General features: G+C 47.8%; 2 protein-coding genes across 2 annotated transcripts in view; one reads left to right on the top strand and one right to left on the bottom strand.

Moving 5' to 3' along the window:
• Positions 1 to 2762, top strand: part of Slc27a2 (solute carrier family 27 member 2) — a 39170-nt gene extending 36408 nt beyond the window's left edge. The window contains exons 9-10 of the mRNA XM_050131494.1: positions 670 to 800; positions 2280 to 2762. Coding sequence (XP_049987451.1) covers positions 670 to 800; positions 2280 to 2456 — 308 coding nt within the window. The 3' untranslated portion in view covers positions 2457 to 2762. The remainder of the gene's footprint in view (positions 1 to 669; positions 801 to 2279) is intronic.
• A 6109-nt stretch (positions 2763 to 8871) lies between these two features.
• Hdc (histidine decarboxylase) lies at positions 8872 to 26627 on the bottom strand. The gene is made up of 12 exons (XM_050134488.1): positions 26475 to 26627; positions 24362 to 24534; positions 20959 to 21072; positions 19955 to 20077; positions 18676 to 18810; positions 18322 to 18465; positions 17169 to 17235; positions 15995 to 16157; positions 15819 to 15909; positions 11895 to 11993; positions 10062 to 10163; positions 8872 to 9922 (listed from the first exon to the last, which is right to left on the bottom strand). The coding sequence occupies exons 1-12, from the start codon at positions 26503 to 26505 to the stop codon at positions 9173 to 9175; spliced, it is 1992 nt and encodes a 663-aa protein (XP_049990445.1). The 5' UTR covers positions 26506 to 26627; the 3' UTR covers positions 8872 to 9172.
• Positions 26628 to 27548: the final 921 nt, after the last annotated feature.

Genomic DNA, 27548 nt, shown 5'->3' with positions numbered 1-27548 from the left:
GTTTGGAACTTTGAGTGAACACCTAAGTCTCAAAGGCGGTATTTGTGCCCTCAGCCCCACAGAGCCAGCATTGCAAACCAAATGGCAAAGCCAGCTCAGCTATTCACAACGGCGAAACAAAACCTTTCGCTGGAATCAAAAAATAAAGCAGACAAACAAAACATTCCCTTTAGCCACCAGTTCAGCTGGTGTCCTACAGGGCTCTGTGTAGCTCACTAAGAAGAATAGGGACGGCCGCAAGCATGGGAGTCCAAGCCAACCCACCTGGATCAGTCTCTGATGCCCCCTGGTCCTTGCTGTGTGACCTCGGAACGAGTTCTTGAATGCCTTTAAATCTCAGTTTCCTCATCCTGGAAATGATGGGGTCACATCTGCCCCTCTTCATAAGGTCGTTGCTATGGTTAAATGAGGATACATCGAGTATAGGCCATGGCAACTATTAAAGAGTCAGCATAGGTCTATTATTAGTTTTATTACTTCATTATTGGTTAACATTCCTAGTACGCATGCGATCGTCATAGAATAATTGTGGGCCTATGTGTTTGAAATAAATATTAGAACTATTCAAAAGGAACCTAGTGTCTGCTATGGTTGCAGTCCACAGGTCTTTGAGCTGGCAGAGTCTCGTGAACAAAACTGCCAGCTAATGTCTTCTCACCCTCTTTCCAGGCCATGAGGGTCGAATTGGGATGGCCTCGATCAAGATGAAAGAAAACTATGAGTTCAACGGAAAGAAACTCTTTCAGCACATCTCAGAGTACCTGCCGAGCTACGCGAGGCCTCGGTTCCTGAGACTACAGGTGATAAGACGGACCAAGTTCCATTCTCTCCCAGGCCCTGCTTAGGGATCTGACCCTTTCCTCCCTCCATGGTGACCAGGTTGGCCAAATTTTATCACAGTTCAGTAAGAACAGGAAAACACCAGAAATAGAGCACACAGAAATCCCATCTCAATCTCTTCCCCCACTAAAACGACAGCCCAGTTTATTAACCTGTAACCTTAGCAGATAACTAAATCAGTGTTTGATGCGGTACCAAAGACACTTCAAACAGAAATTATCCAGCCCTCCCATTTCAGGTTCACTTTTCTTGTTTTCTGTGCTAGGCCAGCATTCTGCCACTGAGATACGTCCACACCCATACTGTTTCTAATTCTGAAGAATCCAATATCTACTAGACCTACCCCTTTCTATGGGGGGATTTTAACTGAGCATCAGTAGTGACTTGGAAGTGTTAAACTGTCGCTGGGCAGTTCAGTCTTCTGTTATGTGCACTTTGAGCCCCGTGGTTATGTAACTGAGGACCTGACAAAGTCTTAGGGTCCTAAGTAGTGCTGCGTGCACAAGGCTACTTCTGTTGACATATCAAGGGCTGGCATCTGCTTTGCATGCAGATGGCAAAGACAGAAACATGAACGTCTTCAGACGTGTCTCATAATGTTGAAGGGAGCCTTTAACTTTATTTTTATGTGCATTGGAGTTTTGCCTGCACGTATGTGTGAGGATGCCAGATCCCCTGGAACTGGGGTTACATACAGACAGTTGTGAGCTGTCACGTGGGTGCTGGGAATTGAACCTGGGTCCTCTGGAAGAGCAGTCAGTGCTCTTAACCGCTGAGCCATCTCTCCAGCCCTGAAGGGAGTCTTTAGCCTAGCAGATAGATGGACTGGGAAAACAGAATCTCCTGTATATAAATGACCCCTCTCCTGCTTCCACCACAGCCAGGATGGCCCACCTTACCCTGATTCCACCACAGCCAGGATGGCCCACCTTACCCTGATTCCACCACAGCCAGGATGGCCCACCTTACCAGCGCTCCCTCTACTCAGAGTCTGCATTCTGTTGCTCTTCACCCACATGAATCTTCTAAGGCTCTCAGTCAGTGCTTTTCAACCTTCCTGTGACCCTTTCATACAGTTCCTCATGTTGTGGTGACCCCACCCATAAAATTATTTTCTTTGCTACTTCACAACTGTAATTTGGCTACTGTTGTGAATGGTATCACAACAGTATCTGATATACAGGCTCTCTGATATACGGCCCTTGTGGGGATCTCACCCCACTGGTTGAGAACCACTGCACTAAGGAACTAAAACAGATCCCTCACATCTGCCCCCCTCCCCGTGCAGAGCTTCTGCAAAATGGCAGCGTGGATGCACATCCACCAGCTCTCACGACAAAAAGCCAGCCCGCTGCCAACCCCCACCGTCTCCGCCCTACCCCTGTATCCTAGCTTACTCTAAAGCACAACTAACGTGTGGGTTGTCTGACCTTTTCCAGGATACCATTGAGATCACTGGGACTTTTAAACACCGCAAAGTGACCCTAATGGAAGAGGGCTTTAATCCCACAGTCATCAAAGATGCCTTGTATTTCATGGATGACACAGCAAAAACATATGTACCCATGACCGAGGACATATACAATGCCATAAGCGATAAAACTCTAAAGCTCTGAACATTCCCAGGCGACGATCTCATGACGTTTCCAGGAAGAAACTCAATACACCTAGCGTAGCCACTTGATATAATCCAACGTTAATTTGATTGAAGATTATAAGGTGCAATTTTTTTAGGAAATTATTCATTTAAAAGAAGGACAGTTTTTTTTTTAATTACACCTGAGCCTTTGCAAGTAAAAAGATTTAGAGACAATTATTTTTCACCGTACACCTGCCATTTGTCCTTGCAAACTAAACTTTTTGGAGAGAGGGCCTTATTTTTTTAAATACATAATAAACTATATTAACACTAACATATGAAATATTGTGGTCTCTTGTGGTTCGTTCTCTGTTCTAAATGCAAATTCCATATCTGTTATTCCAAAGCAGAGAGTGCCATTGGCCACAGGTGTCCTGCTCATCTTGATAAAAAAAAATAGCAAAGGGGGCTGGAGAGATGGCTCAGAGGTTAAGAGCATTGCCTGCTCTTCCAGAGGTCGTGAGTTCAATTCCCAGCAACCACATGGTGGCTCACAACCATCTGTAATGGGGTCTGGTGCCCTCTTCTGGCCTGCAGGCATACAACAAACAGAATATTGTATACATAATAAATAAATAAATATTTTTAAAAAAAACTTCAAAAAGCTTTAAAAAAATAGCAAAGGAAAAGGAGGATGGGCCAGCAATAAATAACACAATGGAAATCCGGCTCCGGAGTAAGGAGCCCGCCTTCCCCTTATATGTTTATCCCAGCCACTGTGCAGACAGTAGCCAAAGCTAGAAATGTCAGCTTGGTCCTTAAGTGTACTGTCTAGTTACTTTTCTACTGCTGAAACAAAACGCCATGGTCAAGTCAACTTAGAAAAGGAAGCATTTCATTTGGAGGCTCAGAGTTCTAGAGGGTTAGGGTCTATAAGCATGAAACAGAGAACTAACGGGGAATTTTTCGTTCTCATTCAAACCACCACAGGTGCCTAAGCCTGGTGTATCCTAATTCCACACTTCAAAGATGTTCAATAAGTACTTTTTAGCTACTTCAAAATACCACCTGATTTTGAGGCAGGGTTTCACTGTGTAGCCCAAGTCATCCTCAATTTCATCATCCTCCTGCCTTAGCCTCCTTATGGCTGGGATCACAGACACGCACCACCAGGCCCAGCTGGAAACCCAGGTCCTTTGGCTGTGATCACCTCCAATATTTTGAAGCTTCCACACATCTCAAAGGAAAGGCAGCAATGGAGCAGAAAAGCCTGGCTGTCCAAGGGCCATCCCAGGCTCACCCGCACCTGGGGCCCTGCCTTACGTCTCCCAGCTGGAAATTCTGCAGTCTCCTGAGCATGCGTCTGTCCACGGATATGAAGTCATTGGCCCAGGAGGGTTTGGGGCTCTGTGAGGAGCTCTTTGTCCCCAGGCTGAGCTGCCTTCCTTCCTGTGTGCAACTCCTTCATCGCCACAGGTCCCAAATGTGACAGTCTCAGAAGCAGGTCCTTGGTGATGCCCTCAGGATGTGTCCTTAACCTTACTTACTCAGTGCATCATGGGCCCTGGTTCTTCATCCAAATAGTGAGACCCGCGTCACTGAGCCTGCTTAGAGGAAGCAGAGATTTCCTTCTGGAGGACATCCCCAAATGGCCAGGAGCTGTACCCGGGAATCCTGAATAACAAAAAGAAGAGTGGCCACCCTTACCCCAATACGTTACTAAAAATAATGCTAGCAACTTCTCTAGTACTCTCTCCGCTCTTGTTTTTAGATGTACTGATTTTTTTTATTTGGTTGGGCATTTTCACCTGCTTGTATGTATGTGTACCACGTGTGTGCCTGCTGCTCGAGGAGGTAGGAAGAGAGAGTCTGATCCTCTGGAACTGGAGTTATGATGGCTGTGAGCCACCATGTGGGTGCTGGGAACTGAACCCAGGTCCTCAGCAAGAGCAACAAGTGCTCTGAATGCCTGAGCCATCTCTCCAGCCCCTCTCTCCACGCTTACGGGTAACTTCTAGAGAAGTCTTGTGGCTCAGATCACTGCCTCTATTATGTCTAGCAGTACACATTTCCTGAGCTTTACTACGCATAAGGGGCTCCAGGACTGTCAATTAGAATGAATATCTTACATCTTCGTGCGTTTTCCCAATAATTTGGAAGTGATTATTGCTATTTGTCAGCACTTGGAAATTTTTACAAAATCCTGCCCTTGCTTGATTGATTCTCCCTCAGAGAATTACACCTCTGGTGGGTTGACGTCTGAACGCTAGTTGTCACCTGCTGCAACTCCCACAGCCTCCAACGTCTCTGCAACCACCATGGCCCCAGAGTTTTAATTTGTGAGAAGCAAGAATGAAGTCCAGTTCAACATGACTCAGTAGCCAGTGTTGGTTCAAACTTCAAGAGTCTGACACCAAGCAATTTGTTTCAGGCACATTTAAGTACAGTATAATTTGAGAAAAGGTTTCTTGATATAATACAATCCCATGTGCACAAGAAAGCTTAAGGCATGACCACATCAAAATTCTTTGTAAAAGTATGAGACATCTTCCATAAAGATGGGTTCTATAGACGTGTGACATCTTAAGGATCTGGTGTGGTTTCAGTCATATAGATAAGACAAAAGTCACCAGGCTATTAAGCATCTCTGCTCCCAGCCTTCTGGGTGGAAAACAGAAAATACAACCCTGCATGGTTAACATTTCTGGTTTCCCTAGTGCTTATCTGTGAGACCAAGGACTTCTATGCCTCCTACACATATAACATCTAATTCACCCTCTTCAGGGCTCGGGGAACATGGTGGAAGAAAGAGCAGAAAGAGTTTAAGAGTCACAGGAAGGGATGTAACATGGTGGAACAGCTGTCTTCCAGACATGACAAGCTCACTGCATCCATGAAATGAGCTCGCGGTAATTGCTATCTGTGAAGACCTCACAAGATGGAGCCTGTCAAGATTCTGTTGTGGATGGGGAGGGCTCACAAAACCCCGTCCTTCTCTGAAGACTTATAGGCAGTTGGTGATTGCTGGGAGAAAGAGTCATTTTCTTCATTGGTGTAGCTACTAGTCAGATGTTCATGCTTCTGTAAACATACCTTACCTGTAAGAAAGGTTCCTGTAAGAAAGCCTGGTTAACTCCCCCCACTCCACCCACACACACACGGGGTGGGAGAGGGGTAGAAGGCACTAGTTTGGAAGAAAAAAGGTATCAGCCAGAATGAGAGGGAAACTGAGGAATAATGAGATGAACTTAATGGAAACCATTGTTATATGTAACTTTATACACTAACAAGGATTTTTTTAATTTGTCCATAGAAACAGCAGCACTACCTTCGTTTGAAAGCACAGAGGGTGTTTTAACTTAAGCTAATATTTATACGCATTGTTCAGTAGGTAGCTGTCTGTAATTGGCGTATAGATGGGCTGCTGCATGAACCCAAATAATGTGGAGATGAAACCAGGAAGTGTCAACTCTAAAATGGAAGCTAATGAAAGTTGGTATAGAAATGGAGATGATCTAATAAAATGTAATAAGATGATTTAATAAACATGCTTCTTACCCAATGTCTACATTAAAGCACTTACTGGGGACTGCTATGACCTAAGAGGGGCTCTTAACACCAGTGTCACCTAAGAGTCTGGGAAAGTAGGTCAGATCCTGAAGGACAGATGGTTGGGAAGACCCTCAAACAAGGGTCAGTCTTCATCATGTTACAACTCCATCAATAATTATCATGATGACTGCATAGACTCTATCATGAGACAGCAAACAAGAAAGGCAGTGTCAGCTGGGCAGTGGTGGGCCACGCCTTTAATCCCAGCACTTGGGAGGCAGAGGCAAGCAGATCTCAGTTAGTTCAAGTCCAGCCTGGCCTACAGAGTGAGTTCCAGTACTGCCAGGAAAACCCTGTCTCAAAAAAGAGAGAAAGGAAGAAAGAGAGAAAGGAAGAAAGGGAGGGAGGGAGGGAGGGAGAGAGAGAGAGAGAGAGAGAGAGAGAGAGAGAGAGAGAGAGAGAGAGAGAGAAGGGAAGAGAGAGCCACTCAGCATCCTGCACTGTTCTGATGGAGATAGACTGATACCCAACAAGGTTCTAGCATAGCAGGCTACTATGGAGGTAGGCTGATAGCCAGCAGGGTTCTAGTGTAGCAGGCTTGCTGCAGGCTCTCAGGATACACAAGACATCAGATGGCAGTGCATGTGTGGTTAGTGCTATGTTCCACTCACATTGTTAGCTTCCTTTGGCTCAGATTTCATGCACCCATGAAGCTCTGTCCCATAAACACAGAAGACTGCATATGTCAGTGACTCATCAGTGCCTGGATCACAGTAGGGCAGTAATGATGTGTTGCCTGTTCTATTGAAGAAAAAGGACTCAGAGGAGCCACATCTCACCTGAACACAGAATCACCTGAGTTCTAGGACGCACACACCGGAGTTGGAATCAGAATCTCAATTTCTAACAAATTCCAATGTGAGGCTGGTTTTTTGTCGATCAGGAGTCGCATATAGGGAACAATTCAGATAGAGAAAGAGGCCCCTGAATGATGCGTCGTTTGTGCTCACTTGGCGTAACTCAGATCCGAGGAGCTGAATTCTCTCCTTCTGAGGCTCAACTCATAAATAAGGGCTCAAAGGGCAGACCCAAGAAATGTCAGTGTCAGGATGTCATGTGTGGTTCGCTATAGAATATATATATATATAGTTATAGTTATAGTTATATATAACTAAATGCAACCCTGTAAAGCATCTTGTCAAATCTCTTTGTTAAAAGTCACCCAGCTCACCTAGCCCAGTTGTCATGGGAGAAGCTTCTTCCCAGCAACTGAGGGAAGCAGATGCAGAGACCCACACCCAAACACTTGGCAGAGCTGGGAGCTCAGGAAACCCTGAGGAAGAGGGGGAGGAAGGGTTGTAGGAGCCAGAAGGGGCCAAGGACACCACAAGAACACAGCCCACAGAATCAACTAAACAGGGTTTATAGGGGCTCCAGAGACTGAAGCAGCAATCATGGAGCCCGCACGGCTCTGCACTAGGGTCTCTGCATGTATGTTATAGTCATGTAGTTTGGTGTTCTTCTGGAACTTCCAGTAATGGGGGTGGGGGTATCTCGGACCCTTTTGCCTGTTCTTGGGACCCTTTTCCTCCTGCAGGGTTGTCTCATCCAGCCTTGCTATGAGGGTTTATGCCTACCTAGTCTTATGCATTTTATTAAACTAAATCAGTTGATATCACTGGGAAGCCTGATCTTTTCTGAAGCAAAATTGAGAAACAGTGGGTCCAGGAGAGAGGGGAAGTGGGAGAAGGGTTTGGAGGAGGAAAGGGAGGGGAGGCTGCAAGGGTGGCAGCGAGTCACACAGCTCACTGACATTGCTCAGCTGCCACAGAGAGCCCTGGAGCCCTGGAGAGAACACTGTCGACCAGCGTCACTTGGGAGCTTCTCAACACACAACCTTAGGCCCCACCCTAGACCCAGAGTCAAAAGCCCGGGGAGTGGACTCAGCAACAGCTGTTTGAACAAGCCCTCTTGCTTATTCATACACAGGCTCAAATCTGAGAAGCTCTGGCTCAGCACCATGTTCCCAAACTTGCCTATTCCTTGAAATCATCTGGGGACACATTGACCCTTTCAGAAACTAGTGAGCTTAATGGTGGTCCCCTAAATTGTTGTACATTAGCATCACCTGGGGTATTCAAATCACGCCGAAGTCCAGGGCCACCCCATAGCAACCCAATATTTCTAGGCATCAATCTTCTATGAAGATTTATATCACTTTTAAAGGTCTCTGTCTGTCTGTCTGTCTGTCTGTCTGTCTGTCTGTCTGTGTATGTGAGCACTTGTGCCTGAGGAAGCCAGCCAGAGGTGTCCAGCCCCCTGGAGCTGGAGTTACAGGCAGCTGTAAACCTCCTGACATGGTTACTGGAACCTGAACTTGGGTCTTCTACAAGAGCAGCGCATGCTGTCAGCCACGGAAATGTGTATCCAAGCCCGAGGAATCGGTGGGTTTTGTTGTTGCTTTGTTTTTAAGACTCCTCTGTAGGTAATAGCAAGGCAGTTTATAAATGAGGACACACAGTTTTACATGGACAAAGTGGAAGTCACAGTCCTAGGTGAGAATTGAGGCTTTAAAAATACAAACTGCTGGGGCTGGCATGGAGGGAGGCGTACGCCTTTAATCCCAGCACTGGGGGGGGGGGGGGGCCAAGGCAGGTGGATCTCTGTGAGTTCGAGGCCACATAATGAGTTCCAGGCCAGCCAGGGCTATATAATAAACCCCGGTCTCAAATAGCAAGCTGCCTTCCTTGCTTGATACCAAGGGATCCAAGTCTACTTTCTCATAATTAGATTAAAATCTCCAACCTTCTGAGAAGCAGGGTCCGGGTACAGGCATTGTACTTCCAGCACACTGCTTGCTTAGCCGTTGGTGTTTTGGATGTCAATTAAGTCAGACTTGCTTTATTTCAGATATAAGCACAATTTATTTCTAGGTTGTATTTCACGTTACAAGCTTAACAGTTAGGACACTGCCCTCTTCACCCCTTCTGTCTGACAGGCTGCTGCAAGGCTCTGGCGCATTTGGGCTCAAACCCCCCAGTTATCGTCCATTGTGAGTCATGAACCCCCCATGAGGCTACGATCAAAATTGCGGATTTGCTCCCCCCCAAGACGCACACACACATAAGCACACAAATTGCACATGATTTTGAGGGGTTCGCGAGCTCCCTGAAGCACATCCTTGCATTCTGATGCAAACCTCTACACCATGGCCTGCAGAGGGCAGCAGGGCAGCTGGAGGGCACACTGAGAGCTGCATTCCGGGAAGCTGGGGACGCTGTAGAACTTGATCAGCTTTTTGAAGGCGCTTTTCTTCATCACCATCATCTCTTCTGGAAACCTGGAGAAGATTCTGGCCCGGAAGGAGCCCCCGTTCTTCACTGGACCATCCGTGGGTAGTGACTTCTGGGCACTCGCTGGCACGCTGTTGCAGCTGAGGGATCGCACTGTCTTCTTCCTGTTCTGTACCGACAAGTAACTGAACAGAAAGGACGACAGCTTGTGCTTGGTGGCATCTGGGGCGTCTTCCGAGAAGCAGTCATCCGGTGGATCCAGCAGGGTTTCAAGATCGCAGGCACCTTCCCTTCTCCTCGGACTGGCCCCCAGCTGCTGGGGCTGCTTGATGATCTTCCGGGCCTGAGCTGGGTCATCTCCTCCCTCATTGACAGAATCCAGGGACAGCCCACTGGTCAGGTCCCAGGAGCCACTGGTTGGCGGCGGGATGAGGTTCTTGGCCCGAGGGCTCGGCTGGGAAGTGCAGTGCTGGCTCAGGACAAGGGTAGCAGCCTCTCGGATGAGGTTCCAATCTCTCAGAATGTCCTCCTTGGTGGTAAACTGGGATGTCACGGTGAAGCGGATGATCAGTTTGTCCTGGACAGTGGCTGGGATAAGGAAGAGCTGACCGCCTTTGACTATTTCCTTTAACACGCTTTCTGTGAGACAATTGGGACCCTATGTGAAGACCAAGAAGAAAGGAGTTTGCATCATGCCGCCTCTAAAGCCCACCATTTATTGGTCTAAAGAGACTCAATTCCCACTCAACTCTGAAACGGAAGATCCCTTCTCAGGGAGCCATGGACGAGCATATTACCTTCAGACGGAAAACCACCAAACCAAGGTGCCTCTTAGCAGGGATTTCAAAGAAAGGGTCGTTTCTGACCAGAGATTCAAAGTATTTAGCCATTTCTGTACCCTGAAATTGTAAACATTAAAAAAAATGGTTAATGGGCAAAAACCAAACTGCATCTGCTTTGACCTTGTTCAACAGTTTAGACCGGTGGCCCAGATGAATCCTGGAGCCTGTGTGGCCTCTGCCTGCCTGTCTTCCCCATGTGGCCTCGCTCCTGTTCAAGCTGGGAAGAAGCCTCTATGTTTCGCTTCCTGTCCCATCACAGCCACCCAGAGACCTTGGATCTCCAAGTCCTCTTTCAACTCAGTCCCAGAACTCGAAAGTCAGCCTCCTATTCCAGTTTCTCAGCTTCTCCGCTGGCCATAGAAGCCAGCCAGGGCCCAACTCAGTGCCCAAAGGAAGGCACAGCAGGCTATGTAGGCTCAGCCATAGCCCTGCCTCAAAAGGCTCAACTGAACCAGGCATGGTGGCACATGCCTTTAATCTCAGCACGCGGCAGGCAGAGACAGGCGGATCTCTGTGAGTTCGAGGCCAGCCTGGTCTACAGAGCGAGTTCCAGAACAGCCAGGGCTACACAGAGAAACCCTGTCTGAAGACCCCTCCCTCACACACAAGGTTATCAACTGACTTCCCGTTGCTCACCACTCTCTCACACTCCAGAGCTTAACGCCCTCCCATCCCTTTTTACTAGCGCTTCACAGGGAGTTTATAGTTTATATATCATCACCACCTACACCATGGGAGAAAGCTTATATCTAGTTAGCAGGTGCAGAGGTTCTTCTTGAGATGGTGAAATGTTCTGCCAATAGCAGTACTCATTTGATATCGAGTATCGGTAATATCATACTAATTGTACCCTAAAACACCATTGTTTTATATGTTGTGCATATTTATCACCACCCATGACCATCATCAGGAGGAGGTGGTAACTGCTCATTGGCAGTCCAGGTACCACCATCACCATTACACTTTCTTGTTCATTGGGGAAATAAGGAATTTCCCGAGGAAAAGGGTGAAAAGGCAAAGATACATCGAGTGATTGAAGAAAAAGATCGTGTCTTTGAGTTAACCCGGGGGGGGGGGGGGGGGGAGAAACACTGCTGGCCTGAATTCTCAGTGTCTTTGCCATGAAGAACACCAGTGCCCAAGTCACTTAACTGAGTCTCCTGACTACACAATAATCGTGTCGTTAGTAAAAAGAACTGGAAAGAAATGTACCAGCAGGCCTTCAGTGAGATCTGCTGGCACAAGGCAGGAGAGAGGCCGTAGGGACTTGGTAGGGACTCTGCAGGTGGGGAAAGCTGGCTTTCAGACGTCCCTGTAATCTAATCGTGACCATAATTTTCAACCGGCTGTGACAATCAGAGTACCTCCCCCAACGCCTTAACTAGAAAAAAAAGATATGACCCTACTTTGACCTACACACTCCCTTTGACCAACTTGCCCCTTCTCTTTGTACAAACTAGGCTTTGAGCCTGCACTCCTCGGTTCTCAATGACAGCAACAGGAAAGGTGAGACACTCTGGGAAGGGATGCAAAAAAAAAAAAAAAAAAAAAGTCGGAGATAAGAAGCGCGAGCTACAAAGCACGACAATCCACTGGGATTACGTGGTGCTCGGCGCTCCTCTAAATAACCAATCATCAAATCCCAGAAGCCCCTCTACAAGCCCTACCCACCACCTGAGCCAGACACCAAGGATCCCCTGGGCAGATTTGTAAAACCGGGACAAGTCTTCCTTCCCATGAACTCGCAAAGCAGCATGGGCTCGGTCCCACAGCCCTCACACAACATACGTGTCTGACATGCGCTTGAAGATTCTTCACCCCGAAGGACCGAATCACAAACCAGAGCTTAATGGAGCGAAAGCGCCGACTCAGGGGAATCTGCCAGTGCTAGGAACAAGGAACACAGAGCTCGTGGTTAGCAGCAAGGTGCCCAATCCCTTGGGTGCCCTTAGCATTGTGTGTTGCCTGCCCAGCCCTCCTGGGACCCGTGGGGTCCCCATGACTCCCAAAGCTGTCGCTAAGGAGCAAACCAAGACAAGTTATCCCGGTGGTACTCCATGGAGTGGGACATAACCCAAGCATTCAGACTGCAAACGTGTGTGAATCTCTTGCCTTGGGCTGAAATCAGTTTTTCTCTGATACCAAATTAAACAGAGCTTAAAGTTCAGAGTTGCAGTTACCAAAGAGCTGAAAATTCCCGATCTAATGTCTCAGACCTGAAAACAGAGCAAATGGCGTGGGCATTCTCATGAGCAAGATGGCTTCTCCCAGGCTCTCCCGCAAATGTCAGAGAGCCTCCACCACGATTTCTGCTCCCTAAAACATATTCATCCTGTTGAACATTCGCCTGCCTCTCTCCAGGGCTGCACTGAGATTCGTCTTCCTGGTCCACACTGGTTTCCCAGGTCAGACCCAGTGGGGATATTACCCCCATATCAAGGACACTAAGTCCTTCCAGAAAGCACTAGATTCCCAGGCGTGGTGACGCACACCTTTAATCCCAGCACAGGAGAGGCAGGCAGATCATTGTGAATCTGAGACCAGCCTAGTCTACATATCAAGTTCCAGACAGCCAGGGCTATACAGAGAGACCATTTCAAAAGAAAGAGAGAGAGAAATAAAGAGAGAAAGGGAAAAAACAGAGAAAGAGAGGAATGAAGCGAGGGAGAAAGAGAGACAGAGAGAGAGGGAGGGAGAGCAAGAGAGGGAGAGAGAGAGAGAGAGAGAGAGAGAGAGAGAGAGAGAGAGAGAGAGAGAGAGAGAGAGAGAGAGAGGGGGGGGGGGGGGGGGGGGGGGGGGGGGGNAGAGAGAGGAGAAGGAGGAGGAGGAGGAGGAGGAGGAGGAGAAGGAGGAGGAGGAGGAGGAGGAGGAGGAGGAGGAGGACTAGGAGAAAGAGAAACCTTTGACTTGTCCGGTGGAAGGCCAGCTCAAGTACTTCTGTCAGCCAGCAGAGGGCACCAAAGCCTTAGGAAAGGACAAAATTCTTGCCACGGACAATCTGCCCTATCTTCCTCCTAAGGACATTCAGTAGAATAGCGAGTGGGTGCTTAAAGTGCCCGTTTCTAGATTATGCTGAACTAACCATCTTGTTTGACCAGAAAATTACTAGGGAGAAACAGGGAGCATTTCAGCTGAGGTCCTCATGATGTTCGTTCCTGTTCTTATCACTCTGCTAAAACCAAACTATATGGACTGTCTTAGCCAATTTCAGCCAGGTTGGGGAAGTTTATACTCATAGAGACTGGCATGGATCTTCCTTAACTGGAGATGTCTCCTAACATCCTATGTGTTTCCTCAAGGCATTATGGGTCTTCCTGCTGCTGTTGGTGCTCTCTGCCATTGGAAAGGTATAGAATGAAGTTCGGAAAAGCTCCACTGACGGCAGAGACAGAGGCCCTGATTCCAGATGGTTCCAGAGGCTCCCTCCCCCAAATTAAACACCTGAAGCACTGTAATGCATCTAGGTCCTCTCAGAACTGGACTTGGCTTCTACTCAAAACTGTAGCCCCCTTGGATGCGAAGAAGCTTGGCGCAGCTCTAAGAGTCTGAGAACTATGGCAGAGAGAGCAGTCTCATGGCTCTAGAGAAGTTTCCTCGTATGCTTGAAAAATGAACCCGTTTGATCCCGCAGTGATGCCACGATGGAAGTTTCCCGCAGCAGCCAAGAGGAGGGCATTCCCAGAGATTCAGCTATTTCTAAGAAAGTATTATTAGTGGCCCTCAAGCCACACTGGGACTTAACTAAGTCATGAGCACCTTCCCATGTACTTTAAGATACACTCGGGCTGCTAGACTCACAAAAATAACAGCAGACCTTCAAGAACTCGCCAGGGGCCTGGTGGGTAGAGTGCCTGTGTAGTGTATGTGAGGTCCTGGTTTGGTCCCAGCACTGCAAAGACTGGGCATGATGGCGTAGCCCTGGGATCCCAGCATTTGGGAGGTGGAGTCAAGACGAGAAGTTCCCAGTTCAACTAAACTCCTAGAATCGTAGGCACCATTTCACAGGCGGGACTGACTGGCCGTTGTAGCATTTAATTGCTTTTTTTAATTTTTATTTTTTGAATACTCATCAGAAAGGGTAAGAGAGGGCCATCTATCTTTATTCTCCTGTAGAAGGTCTCCCTCCCACACTGTAAGCTCACTGTTTGCAACCCCAAAGCCTTCCTAAACCTCAGGGAAATGTCTTCACCAAAGAATCATCAGCATAAGTGATGATGGCGCCTCTACTACAGAGCTAAATAAAAGGAAAAGGCGCCTGGGCTGCCTAAGGAGAAAAACCAAACAGCTCTTTCACCAGGGTGGCCAGGCTTCGCTGACAGTGTACCACTGTATTAATTCATTCTGTTCTCACAGCAAGCTCAGAAGGCAGAACTGTTCCTGTCCACATTCACACAGAGAGAAACCTAGACAGAATGCAAGCCATTTGTCCAGGGTCACCCAGGCCAGCCAAAAGAGAAGCAGGCAGTCTAGCCATAGCGCTTGTGTGTTTGACCGAGTTGCAATAGCAAACCCTGCAGCTTATGAGAGGACCTTTCTGGAGTTGTATACATGCTAATGATTGAGCATCTGCCACTCAGACGCTGTGCTAAGTGACAGATGTGTATGTTCCCATGAAAGCCCCCACAAACCCCTGTGAAGCTGGTGCCATGTTCTCGAGGCTCAAAGACTTTCGATGGTTTCCCAAATGATTACTGATGCACAGAATTCCATGCCGAGCACATATGTTCTTTCAAACCTTTCACTAGCCGTGTGGTATGCAGAATGTTTATTTACATCCCAGTCCTGCCTAAAATGAGGGGTTCATCTTCAAACTGAAGAGTAAATCCTAAGACGTGGTACGTGCTGAGAGCCCAAGTCTGAAAGAGTCGAGATGCAGGCAGCCTGGAGGCCGGAGGAGGCCTTCTCCCTACAGGGCTCCTGCATGGCCTGTGTCGAGGATGGTGACATGCAACGCTCCAGCGTGTTTTCTATCAAGAATAATGAATGACACGAAACTGATTTAGCAAGAAGACTCTTTCCCACCCCAGGAAATGGTCCACACTCTCCTATATAATAAGCAAATACAAACAAACAAAAAACAGCCAAAGATGGTAAGAGGAGCTTGCTGCGGAACAATCCTTTCGTACACTGTGAAGATGTGTTGCTCTCATTGGTTTAATACTTAGCTAACTGGCCAATAGCTAGGCGGAAAGAAGTTAGGCAGGAGAGCCAGACTGAGAGAACACTGGACAGAAGGGCGGGGTCACCAGCCAGATGCAGAGCAAAGAAGATGTGCAGAAGTTGAGGTGATAAGCCATACGCCACGTGGCAGAATGTAAATTAAATAACTGTGGGTTGATTTAAACTGTAAGAGCTAGTTAGTAACAACCCTAAGCTATTGTACTGGCCAAGCATTTATAATTAATAATAAGTCTCTGTGTGGTTATTTGGGAGCTGGCTGGTGGGACAGTAACTTCCACCAACAGAGGCTGATCTACCTGTGGTAGAGAGAAAACCTCTGGGAGGAAAACAAGTCAAAAAGATTAAGGAATTGTCATTCTTCTAGAAGTTTGGTTTGGGGGCTTTGTTTTCTGTGTTCTTGTGCACAACTTGGAAACTATGTGATGAACTCATAGTTTGCTGCCTCTGAAGGGAGCAGCCATGCAAACCCCCAAGAGTCAGTTAATAACTCCCACCAGAGAAGCCACAGGCTGCCGGTTCCTGGAAACTCACCATGAAGTCTGTGGTTGCCCCAGAGTTGGCATGTCTGAGGTAGACGGGGTTCACACTGAAGGTCTGCTGCAGCTTGTACTTGTCCTTCACCCTGTGGGTTTCCAAGCCGATATTAGAGGTGGCTGAGGTCTTTCTAAGGAAGCAAGGCATTTCCACGTGCTCAGAGGGCGACTCACCAGAACCCGGTGCAGTCGAAGTGTACCATCATCCACTTAGAAGGATTAAAGGTGAACGAGTCGGCGTACTCGATGCCCGTCAGGAATCCCCGGAGCTCAGGGCACAGAAAGGCTGTCCCAGCGTAAGCAGCATCGACATGGAGCCACAGACCCTCACTGGCACCTGAGAAAGCAAATGCCATCTGCTGGGAGGGGGGGCAGTAAAAGAGCTACTACCAGCCAACCAAAGGCATTGCTCACCTAGCCAACACCATGGCAGGCTGCAAAGAGAGGACCCGGAAAAGGATGATGTACCCTGCTAAAGGAGTCAGCAAGGGTCGTGGAGATGAGATGACCCCGCATTAGTACAAGGGGGTAGAGTTGAAGCAGGCATTGCTGCCTCCTTATTTCTATATAGATTTTATGTTTTAAATAGAGCCTGCTTTGAATAGATTTCAGCGTTACAAGTGAGAGAAGGAGAACCCTTGAGACTTTTCCACAGTTTGGATGTTCCGTGTCCCCTGAAGACTCATGTGCTAAAAGCTTGTTCCCCAGGTGGCTATATGGGGGGGGGGACTTTAAGAGGTGGAGCCTATCGGGAGGTCACTGGGTGTAGTTTGGGGAGGTGGTGGGATGCTCGCCTCTCCCCTTTCTCCTTCTCTGACGTGTGCTGATTGGTTTTGCTCCAACATATACTCACATTTGGTGAGTCACTCTGAGCCCAATGGTGACAGGGCCAACTGATTGAGGACTGGAAGTCTCCAAAACTTTGAGCCAAAATAAACCCTTTCTCTTCATAATTTCATTATTTGAAATTTTATTATATTTATAATTGTTTTTTAATTTTATCATTTTTATTTTGTTAATTTATTTTATATAAAATTACAGTTTTATATAATATAACATTTAAATATTATTTCATGTAATTTTGTTATTTTCACAGCAATGGAGAGTTGACTAATGCTTCCTCCGACATGAGGCAAATATAGCATTTCTAGCTTTTCTCTCACCACTAAAAAAAAGCCCAGTGACCTTGACCTGCCAGGGAGTGACTCTCATGACCTTTGGTGATTTCCTTCATCACCAAATCGACCAATAAGAATAATTCAGTGGGCCTGGTTTCCGTGGAGCTCGTTCTAGCAAATATTTCAACCGTTATCCCTTATCTTCTTAGCCAGTGAGGACAGATACTTACAGATGGGGCCCAGTTCTGACAGCCTGTCAAACGCACAGACCCCAGTGGTCCCTAATGTTGCACAGACCTAGAGAGAGATAAAGGATCACATGACACATTGAGCCTGATCCAAGATTTCCTCCCTGACATCATCGGCCATCTGCAGCACACCCACACCCAGAGCATATTTCATGCTCTGGTTTATCATAGTTTGCAAGAAGACATCTACTTTACCCAGTAACCTATTCCACAAGCATGCACATCTAAAATGAAAGTTTCATCAGGTGTGGTGGTGCACACCTTTAATCCCAGCCCTCAGGAGAGGCAAAGTCAGAGAGGTCTCTATGAGTTCAAGGCTAGCCTGGTCAACATAGTGAGACCCTGTCTCAAAAAAACAAAGATGAAAGTTTCACAAAACAATACACGCTCTAGGTGCACAAATGCAACTGGATATTTTCCATTTCTATTTAGCACTGGCTACAACCCATAAACTGTATTTTATAACACATCATGAAATCACTCCTCAAGCTAGGTGTTGTGGTGCACGCCTTTAGTCCTAGCACTTGGGAGACAGCGGCTAGCCTGCTGTGGAATAATGTTCTTGTTCACTGTAAAGATTTGTCGTTCATATTGTTTTAATAAGACGCTGAGATTGGCCAGTAACCAGGCAGGAAGTATAGGTGGGGCAGCCAGACTAGGAGAATTCTGGGGAGAGGAGAAGCAGAGTCAGTCACCAGCCAGATGCAGAGGAAGTAAGATAAGAATGCCTTACTGATAAAAGGTACCAAGCCAAATGGCTAAACATAGACAGGAATTATGGGTGAATTTAAGTCCTAAGAGTTAGTTAATAATAAGTCTGAGCAATAGGCCAGTTTATAATTAATATAAGCCTCTGTGTGCTTATTTGGGACAGAATGACCGTGGGACAGAAACTTCCATTTACACCAGCCTCGTCTACAAAGGTTCTGGGATAGCCAGGGCTACACAGGGAAACCCTATAAAAAATAAATAAATAAAAAACAAGGAAGGACACCTCATAATTTATAAAACACTAAACATAAGGGTTTTTCTGCTTCTGTTGGCAGCAGATTACTTACCAGGATTCTGTCAAAATCTCTGGCTTACTGACATCTACATTCTAGCACACTGTTCTTAAAGACACATTCTGACTTACAAAGACAGGCACCAAGCCCTGCTGCTTGTCTTCCTCAATGGCTCTCTGAAGAGCTTCTCCTCGGAGTGAAAAGTTGTCATCCACAGGCAGAAATCTCATCTTCACAAGGGAAATCAAGCCAGCCTTCTCCACTGAGGAGTGAGCCTACGTGGGTCACAGAAAACAGTCCACAAAAGGGCTGTCGCGAGATCAGCATGACTAGAAACAGTGGAAGACCAAGACTGAAGGAATTGAATGTCCATGTTTAAAATTGGCATTCCTTATGGTTTCTGGAGTCAATCCCCAGGTCGACCCTCCCCGAAACCCAGAATTCACAGGTGTAGAGGACAATCGCACAGGTACCAGGCAACTTACCTGGTCAGAGGCGTAAGCAACCAGTCGAGCATTCAGAGTGGACTCGGCAGCGTCGGGCTCAGACTTTTGCATTTCTAGGATTTTGTTCTTCCTTGCTGCCAGCAGGGCAATCAAAGTGGACTCACTGACAGTGCTCTGCAGCGGAGAGGGTTACCAATCCCATCAGCCTCTCTGTGTCCTGTTCCCCAGGTCTGGTCTCTTGTAGGGTGTGTGTGTGTGTGTGTGTGTGTGTGTGTGTGTGTGTGTGAGCGATCACTATTAGTAAGGAAGTGGAGTGCTCCTCCCCAAAGGGCCTCTGTCCTCCCCAACTCCCATACCTGTTCTGCATTCTGAAAGCAAGTCCACACCCTAATACCAACACCTTTCAGAGTAGCTACAGAAACAAGAAAAATACTGTTCCAGAAACAAGCAAGAGAATGTCCCATTTCTTGTGGATAGGTTTTCTCACCATGTAAAAATCATGGGAAAGAAAAAACACACTTGGGGCCAGGAGTACATCTCAGTAGTAGAGGCCATATATAGCCTACACTCGACCCTGTATTTGATCCCCAGCACAAAGAGAAGGAGAGGAAGAGGAAAAGACAGAGAGAGAGAAGGCAGAATAAGAGAGGAGAAGAGGGTTCTGCTTTTTCCAGAATGAAAATGGAGTTTGATTCCACAAGAACAGAGAGAGCCCTGGCTTGTGCCAGGGCTGGTGATTTGGGTCGGGTTTCGTTTTCAATGGTTCTGGGCAACGTGGCCCTCTGGAAACTCATTTCTGTCTACCAAACGAAGAGCAGCCACATTAAAGGGACTGCCCCTTAAGATAGACAAGGTTGGCTGAGATTTTTCTCCGGACATGATTGTGGGGTCCTGTGATAATCAGACACTGAATTAATCTATGGGGCGATATGCAGGAGACAGTGGTGCTTAGCGAGTGTGGCAGAGGTGCAAGCTACACGGTGGTGCGGGATACGATGGCGATGATAGTGGCGATGGGGTGACTTTAAGGAACGGGGAACTGTGGGGAAGGATTCGTCTTTACTTCCCGCGCCCCGGGCCCCAGTGTGAGAAGGAATGCTGTTGGGGCTGGAGAAATGGCTCAGTGGTTAAGAGCATTGCCTGCTCTTCCAAAGGTCCTGAGTTCAATTCCCAGCAACCACATGGTGGCTCACAACCATCTGTAAAAGAGGTCTGGCGCCCTCTTCTGGCCCTCAGGCATACAGACAGAATATTGTATACATAATAAATAAATAAATATTAAAAAAAAAAAAAGAAGGAATGCTGTCATCACAGGCACCTGCAAGACACCTCCTCCCCGGCTGTTGGGATGGTGATGGAGGAAGTGCTCAGGGAGCCCCAGCATCTTCGCCAGCCAGTCCATGACGACCATCTCCAGCTCTGTGCAGGCTGGGCTGGAAGCCTGAAAAACGGAAATGACCCAGGGTACCGAGATGCCCCACCAGCCCCATTTGAAACGCCAGCCTCTCAGCCTCAATACCCGTGGGAACTTCTGTAGAGGAGCAGTCAAGGTCAGGTGTGCACACATCGGCCCCACCCATCCTATCCTTCCTCGTCAAAAAAGGGCTTTGGATCCACGCTGCCCTCAATGAGATCAGGGCTCTACGAGAAACAATCCGGGAATGACTGACTGGCTTGAATCCAGCTCTCCAAGCCTCTAAGACACCCAGCTGATATTTTAAAACCCAAGGGAATATTTTTACTAAGAAATTACTGTGTTCTTTCCCAAGATAACAGCCCTAGTTGGGCTCTCCCCAACCTCCGGTGCACTACAAAAGTTCAAGCCTAAGAGATAAGAATGTTCCAAGCGGCTTCTGGCAGCACTCAGGGCTGCACAGAGCTTAAGGAAGTCCTGCAGAATAATCTCTGACTCTTCAGAGACAAGAGCCCAGGGGAAGTTGTGACTCAAGAGGCGTCAAAATGCCCTGCTAAGGTCACAAACCGTAGAAGTGACCAGATATCAATTCAAATCTCATCAGAGTCTGAATAAACTCTGTGAATTTAGCAAGATAAATGGCTTAAACCTCAATTTCCTCATCTATAAAATAGGGCCGGTACTCCTGATTCTATAGGATTAGATGAGATGACTTATATGAAGCTTAAGTTTAAGAAAATACAGTCATTGTAATATTTAATGCTTTTATTTTCAATTAATAATCCATTACTAATGTTTGCTTAGACGCGCCCACCCTTTATCAGAGATAAAGAACAGAACACATCTGTCCTGGGATGCCACCCCGACCGTGTCCCCAGGTATCAGTAGTCACAGGCATTTCTACTCACCCACGTGAATCCTAAGCAGTTAATGGCATCAGCCAGCATATCTCCTAGCAGGGACGGCCAAGAGGTAAGGGCCGGATAGTAGGCGTGCATATGGGGGCTCTGCCAGTGTACCACCTAGAGACAGAGCACACACACACCACAGTCACAGCTGGCACCAGATGGCACTCCCGGAAAGCTCTCTCCTCTAGACAACCTCTCTGGAAAGGAAAAGCAACTCTTAAAACGGGAAGATGCTTTTCAGAGAGATGAGAAACACAGTCCATAAAAAAGAGTGCTCCAAGTATCCCGGACTGAGCTAGGTCATCAGAAGAGGACCTTTGTACACACGGGAAAGAAACTCTAAGAAATGAAGGTTGCTGCAGTAACTGGGGATGTGGGACTCTCGCATTAGCCCCACACTGATTCCCTGCCAGAAAATAAAAGGAAGCAGAAACGGGAAGGTCGGAAGAGCAAACAGCAGTCTCCTCGCAGATCTTGCCAAAGCTTCTATTGTGTGTGGACCAGTGAGGTCTCTGGGAAGGGAGCTCCTGCTGGGAGTCAGTCAGATTTGTTCTAAACTGTCGTGGGCTTCCCTGTGTGGAAAGGTAAAGACGGGGAAGAGAGACTAGCCCGGGAGTAGGGGAGGTAACGCTAGGCTAACCCTGAGTCCACAATCAGAGATATAAGAAGGGGCTGAACAACTGCGGAGAGCCCCTCCTATAGTGGACACACTCGGTGGCTCACACTCAGCGACGTTCACAGGGCTGTCCTGCTTCCTCCTGCGTTTGTCTCTGAGTGAGGCTGTGTCGCCTGGCTTCTCATGAAGACATGGCCCTCCAAAACCTGCTGATCCTTAGAAAACCACCATGTGTTTTTTCATGAGTCCTTCCTCAGCTTCTACGGCCCACTTTGATCCCTGAGCCGGAACAACACTCAGCGTGAATGTGCTGCTACTAACAACTCACAGGAGAGCACCTTGGTGCACTGTTCTGTTTTGTGTGAACAAATCCTTGCAACCTTTGTAGTGCACACTGCAAAGTCCAAGGGCGCAGGATCCATGGCTACTCAGGATCCATCAGCTCCTTGCTGATGCCCAGTGAAGTCTAGGAACTTAAGCTCCAAAGCCCCGTGTTTTCCTCAGTCAACTTTGAGATCCATTTTTAGTTTTTCTTAAAGGTGATCTCAAAATATGTGTGTACCTCAGATCCTTATAAAGCCAGAAACCTCTCCTGTACCTCCCCATCATGAAACGATTCCTAGGACAGTTGGGTAGAGGCACGTGAACAAGAAACCAGCCAATTGTAAGGTGTAATATAAACGGGGAACTAACTACTGCAGGTAACAGAGACACCACGCAGCCTGACGCGACTCTCTCTTCAGTCCTCGCCAAGCGGGAGACTAGCAGGTGGTTCCGAGAGCCTCTGCTTCCCCAGCTCTATCTATCGTATTTGTCAATTCTCACCGCATCCCCATGAGGTCCCGCCTCATCCCTGTGCTATTGATGTGAAATGGAACTGGCAGAGAGAGGAAGCATCCCTCAGACCCAAACATCATCCAGGCCCCAAGGTTGCAGAATCTACCCAGACACCCAAGCAGAATGGTACCCGGCATTCCCTCACTGGGTTTCTCTCAGTCTCTAATATTCTTTCTTTTTAATTTTTATATTATGTTTCTCTCTCTCTCTCTCTCTCTCTCTCTCTCTCTCTCTCTCTCTCTCTCTCTCTCTCTCTCTCTCTGTGTGTGTGTGTGCCTGTGTGCCCGTGCAGGTCTGAGGGAGGCACGTCTTTCCTTCCACCATGTGGGTCCCAGGGTTTGAATGGCCTCAGGCTTGCTAGCAAGAGCCTTTCCCCACGAAGCTTGCTTGCTCGCTCTTCTGCTCTCACCTTCTTGCCAAGATTGGAATTAAAACAAAATGAAACTTTTTCTTCTCAGTGTCTAAGAAATGGCAGGAAGGAAGAACCATGCAGTTTTCAATGAAGCGCAAAGGGCCAGCTACTTCCGGGCTGACTCTTAGGGGGCTAGCACCGCCTGGAAGAGGAAATGGAAGATTGCGCCCTCGTTCTCACTGCGCTTAGGGACCTCACTTGGAACCAGAGAGAAGGGTTCCATCCCCCGGTGCTATCGAGATGCAGTTATCAGTTCTTGTAAAATTACCAGATGAGATAAGACCGAAGTGACCTTATCAAAGCGGACAGACCTCCAGAAATAAGCCTCCTTGGCCACGCCCCCGGAAACTGTTGCGCCTCCTTGCCTCCTCAGCGGCGCTAACAGTTGCTCTGAGAATCAGTCCTAAGGACAGTTAGTCCCTGGGTGAAGGCAGCACAGAATGGAAGGGCTGAGATAATCTTATCGAGGAACTAGGCCTTTAGGGGAAAACTTGCCCTTTTCTCGTCCCGACTTCTAGATGCATCTGTCAACTCATGGGCGCAAACCTCAAGTCGACACCGGGACGAGTTTTTAGACACACACGGGTCAGCACCAGAATGTTCTAAGCAGAGAGACTCAGGGGGCACTGGGTTTATGGAATGAGTGTTGTCGGGTCAGGTCCATTTTGGGGGTCTAGTCACGTGGCATGGAGGTGTCGGAGTATGGGGAGAAAGCAAAGGGTTAGTTGACTCATGCTGAAATCCTGGGTCTGCCTCACAGGAGCTTAGGCAAAATAAACTCAGAGCCTCATTTTCCTTATCTGTCAAATGGGTGACTAGGAGGACTAAATGAAACAGCTCATCATGGGAAGGAACTGGGGTGATATTAGCAGGGGGCATTTCTGGTGACTAGGGATGCCCTCATAGCCCATAGGGCAGTGAGTTCCAGCTCAAGCCTCAGGCATCAGTCAGCTTCCCTCTGTTTGGTCCCTGCCCAAGCCACCATCACCAAAGGCTGCTCCTTCCGTTATCATGGGGCATATTAGTAATTCCAGAACAGCTCTTTGCTGTCCCTAAGAAGCAGATCAATCACCAAACCTCCCTGCTGGGAACCATAGAGGAAGGAGGCGCTGACGGGGCTCACAGCTGCCTTCCAAGCCAGCAGCTAGGGTGCTCCCGGGACTGGCATTCTCTGTATGGTTCCATCCATTTGGTAGGATTTCAGAGGTTGGATAGGCAGTTCCTGGCCCTGTCTATTGGGATGCAGGCACTGTCCCTGGCCTCTGCTCTCCTTCCTTGCTCCACGGTTGTCCCTTTTCTTCACACCAGTCTTTTTGTCTCCATCCACCTCCTGAGTTGTGGCTCCTCCCCATCAGCACTGACATGAGAACCCTACCTCCAGGCAAAGCCATGGCCTCCCATTCCTAGAAGACGGGCTGTGACATCGGGTGAATGATAGATGTGTCCCGCCACACTGACTCAAGTGAAAGTTTCCTAGGATACCGCCCATCCCTGCTGTACCCTGAGATTTAGAATCTGCAGTAGTTGCTGTATCTCACCCCAGGCATGATGATTCGTTCAATGTCCCCAAAGATGCTGTCCCAGCTGTCGGGTTCCTCGGGAGCACTCCCAGGTAGCTGGGCTCGCAGGTACCCAGGCTGCACGTTTGGAGCCACCTGCCTCTCCCGCACGGTGCTCAGGTACTGGCAGATATAATCCACCATCTCTTTCCCTGGACAGGAGCAGAGGAACCAGGTCACGTTTCCTTGGGCTATGCATGCCTGTCCCTCTTGGATCCCAATCAAAAGACTTGGTTAAATTAGATGGATTCTCGGGCCAGGTAGATCTGATTCCCCAACAGGACAAGGAGGGGGGCGGTATGAATGGCTGATGCAAAGAGGCTGTGAGAAAACAGATGAGCAAATGGGGAAAGTCTGCAAAACACAGAACTTCAGCAGCAGAGTGAAACAGTTCTTCTCTTTTCCCTTCCTTGCTGGTATGGTCTACTCTCCCCTTGTTTTCTTCCCAGAAACAGAATAGCTATTAATTCGTTACCTTAAAGGCTCACCCAGAGACTCAGTAGCTCTCTTTGAACCACAAACTGGTTACACATTCTCTCTCTCTCTCTCTCTCTCACACACACACACACACACACTACTCTCATACTAGCTCACACACACACACACACCTGTACTGTGCTCTCTGTCAGCACAGATGGAAGCTTCAAGGCTCAACTCTAATAAAAGGAGAAAACATCTTGCTAGATTCATTAAATCAACACTTCCATCTTTTTGTACTTGGCAACATCTTTTGAGTGTGAATGAAGCTGTAAGTTTACACACACACACACACACACACACACACTAATGTCACATACACTTTCTGGGGTGCATGGAATATGTCTAAAGCACAAGCGGGAGCCCAGAAGAGCTTGTGAACTAACCTGGAGCCCAAAGATGTGCGGCTCCTGACACCCTGATGCTGTTCCTCGGGGCTTGTAACACACCTTTCATGTTCAAATAAATGTGCCGAATGATTGAAGACTAGATAAGAAGAATTTACTAGGGAAGCTATTCATTTCTTCGGGGGTCTCAGTCTTCAGAGGCACTCTCTCACAATCACTCCCTTCCCGCCACCCTCGTGTTGTGCATCTCCTGGCAACAACCGGAAACCCTCCCTAAGCACCCTCCTCTCCTTCCTGCAAAGGAGAGAAGGAGCAGAGAAGACAAGGAGCCTGGCTTCCTCTCTACATCAGCTTACGCGAAGTTCCCGCACACAGAACCAGGCCTAGACAAAACGGAGGGGTCAGGGCACTTGACTCCCTCAGCCCTCCGCAGCCTTGGGCACCCAGCAGACAAAAGGGAGCTGCCACTACTCAGGACAGGATAAGGACCCTCGCTCTCAGCTAAGGGCACCGTTGAAAGGCATTGAGACACTTTAATACACAATGCCTGCCAAGGCTGATAGCCACTTATCGCTAGGGGAGAAGAGACGAAAGGTTAGATTCAAAACAGGAGATTACCTTACAGCCAGGAAATTTTAGGCAATCTGTCCCGGTAGTGGAGATGAGACTGTTAGAAAATTATAAGGACACTCAAAATTCTCTTTTGTCACATAGGCACTTAAAAGAACCTTTACGCTAATGTGTACTAAATGGAAGAAGTAGGACCAAAGTCATCATAGTCACAAGTGGCTTTGAGAGACGTGTCCTCCTAAAAATTCTCTTTAAGTAACTACCCATTTCCCCTCTGCAAAACAGGGTAACCATTTGGTTTTGCTTTTTCACGGAAGCCCGTATACAGGTGGGCACTTGGAGAATACTTAGGGAGTGAACACTAAGAGAACTAACTACTTCACATAGAGAAATGAATATTAATTGTGCTAATAAATATTTGGGACATTGTTTTTTTTCTATTTCATTGAATGGATCACAAGTGCAAATAGTCTATTTTGTGGGCAGGTAGAGAGGGGACAAAATGCAAGACACAGGCAGCCTACATGTGGGACAGAGAATGAGGGAACCGCTTAGAACTCTAATCCACATCCTGTTCAGGAGAAACTGAAGGAGTGCTGAAGACAGCTCTCCCGCGGCAATTCTAACAGTCACCTGCTGCCGGCAGCAGTTTCCACAGCCTTGCCTTAGGGAAGACCCACAGGGTCCCCATCACTCACCTCTAGCTCGGTATTCATGGGGTTCCATCATCTCCCTTGGCTTGCTCCTCCTGGCAGACGGACCGAGAAGATTGCGGAAGGCAGCTAGCAGCCCGGCTTCTTATCCACTACTCCTCCCTGCTGTGGACTCCCTGGCACCCAGCACGCCTCTTATTTAAAGAGTTCTCCATTCCTCTCCTTTAGCCCCGCCCCCTACAGTCCCTTCCTGCAGGCTCAATTTCAGCCTCTCTTCTCCCCATCCTACTTGATTAGAACTTTGGTCAACAGATCCAGAGGGAACTGTTTTTTAGACCAATCAGGGCACTGACCAACCCACGCCCACAAGCAACTCCAGGTAGATAAACAAAAAGAGGTCCTCCATCTTTTCTGTCCCTGCGGTCAGAAAGTAGAGGCCCCTGCCTCCGACAAAGATTGGAGTTCTGGAATCAGAACAAGGCGTTCACAAGAAATGGCACAGATAACTAGGTTGCTCCTCCTCTGGCTTCTCTATGAGGGACACGAGCAGGCTGAGTTCAAGAGGGGTCAGCAACAGGCAGGAGTTGGCAATGGAGACAAAGGGTTATTTTTTCCATTACTACATAGTACTTGTTCTGGTTTTGTCTGGGCTACAGTTTAACCTAACATAAGACAGGCAAACGGTAAAAAAAAAAAAAAAAAAAAACCCTGCTTAATGACTAAGTCGGAAAGTCCTTCGGCTGATGGAAGCTTCCACAGCAAGCAGAGCTGCAGAACAGAGAAGGGACTGGATACAGCAGAGTGCAGGACGGGCTCGTTCCCAGCGGGGAAGAAACACTGTCCTACGTCAGATGAAAATCTTCCTGCTGATGGCAGTGGTCTGGAGCCCTCCTCTTCCTGAGGCGAGCAGTTTTTCTGACAGAGGCTTCTTTCTGAATGTCTTCTACGAAAGGACAGCTTTTGAGAGCGATCCCTATGCCTATGGCTTCTCAGACTAGCACAAAGGAAGTCCATTGGGGAGAGGGGACAGCAAATTCTCTTCTCCTGAAATCATATTCTGGGGGGGTGAGTTTGTCCTGAATCCCAACAGTGCCACAAAATATCAAAAATCCTGGGAGT

Source organism: Alexandromys fortis, unplaced genomic scaffold (genome assembly GCF_014885135.2).
Source record: "Alexandromys fortis isolate MF-2015 unplaced genomic scaffold, M_Fortis_MF-2015_v1.1 scaffold_6, whole genome shotgun sequence".
Lineage (NCBI taxonomy): Eukaryota > Metazoa > Chordata > Mammalia > Rodentia > Cricetidae > Alexandromys > Alexandromys fortis.
The sequence above is the reverse complement of the archived record's forward strand: the minus strand, read 5'-3'. Positions and strand labels throughout refer to the sequence as shown.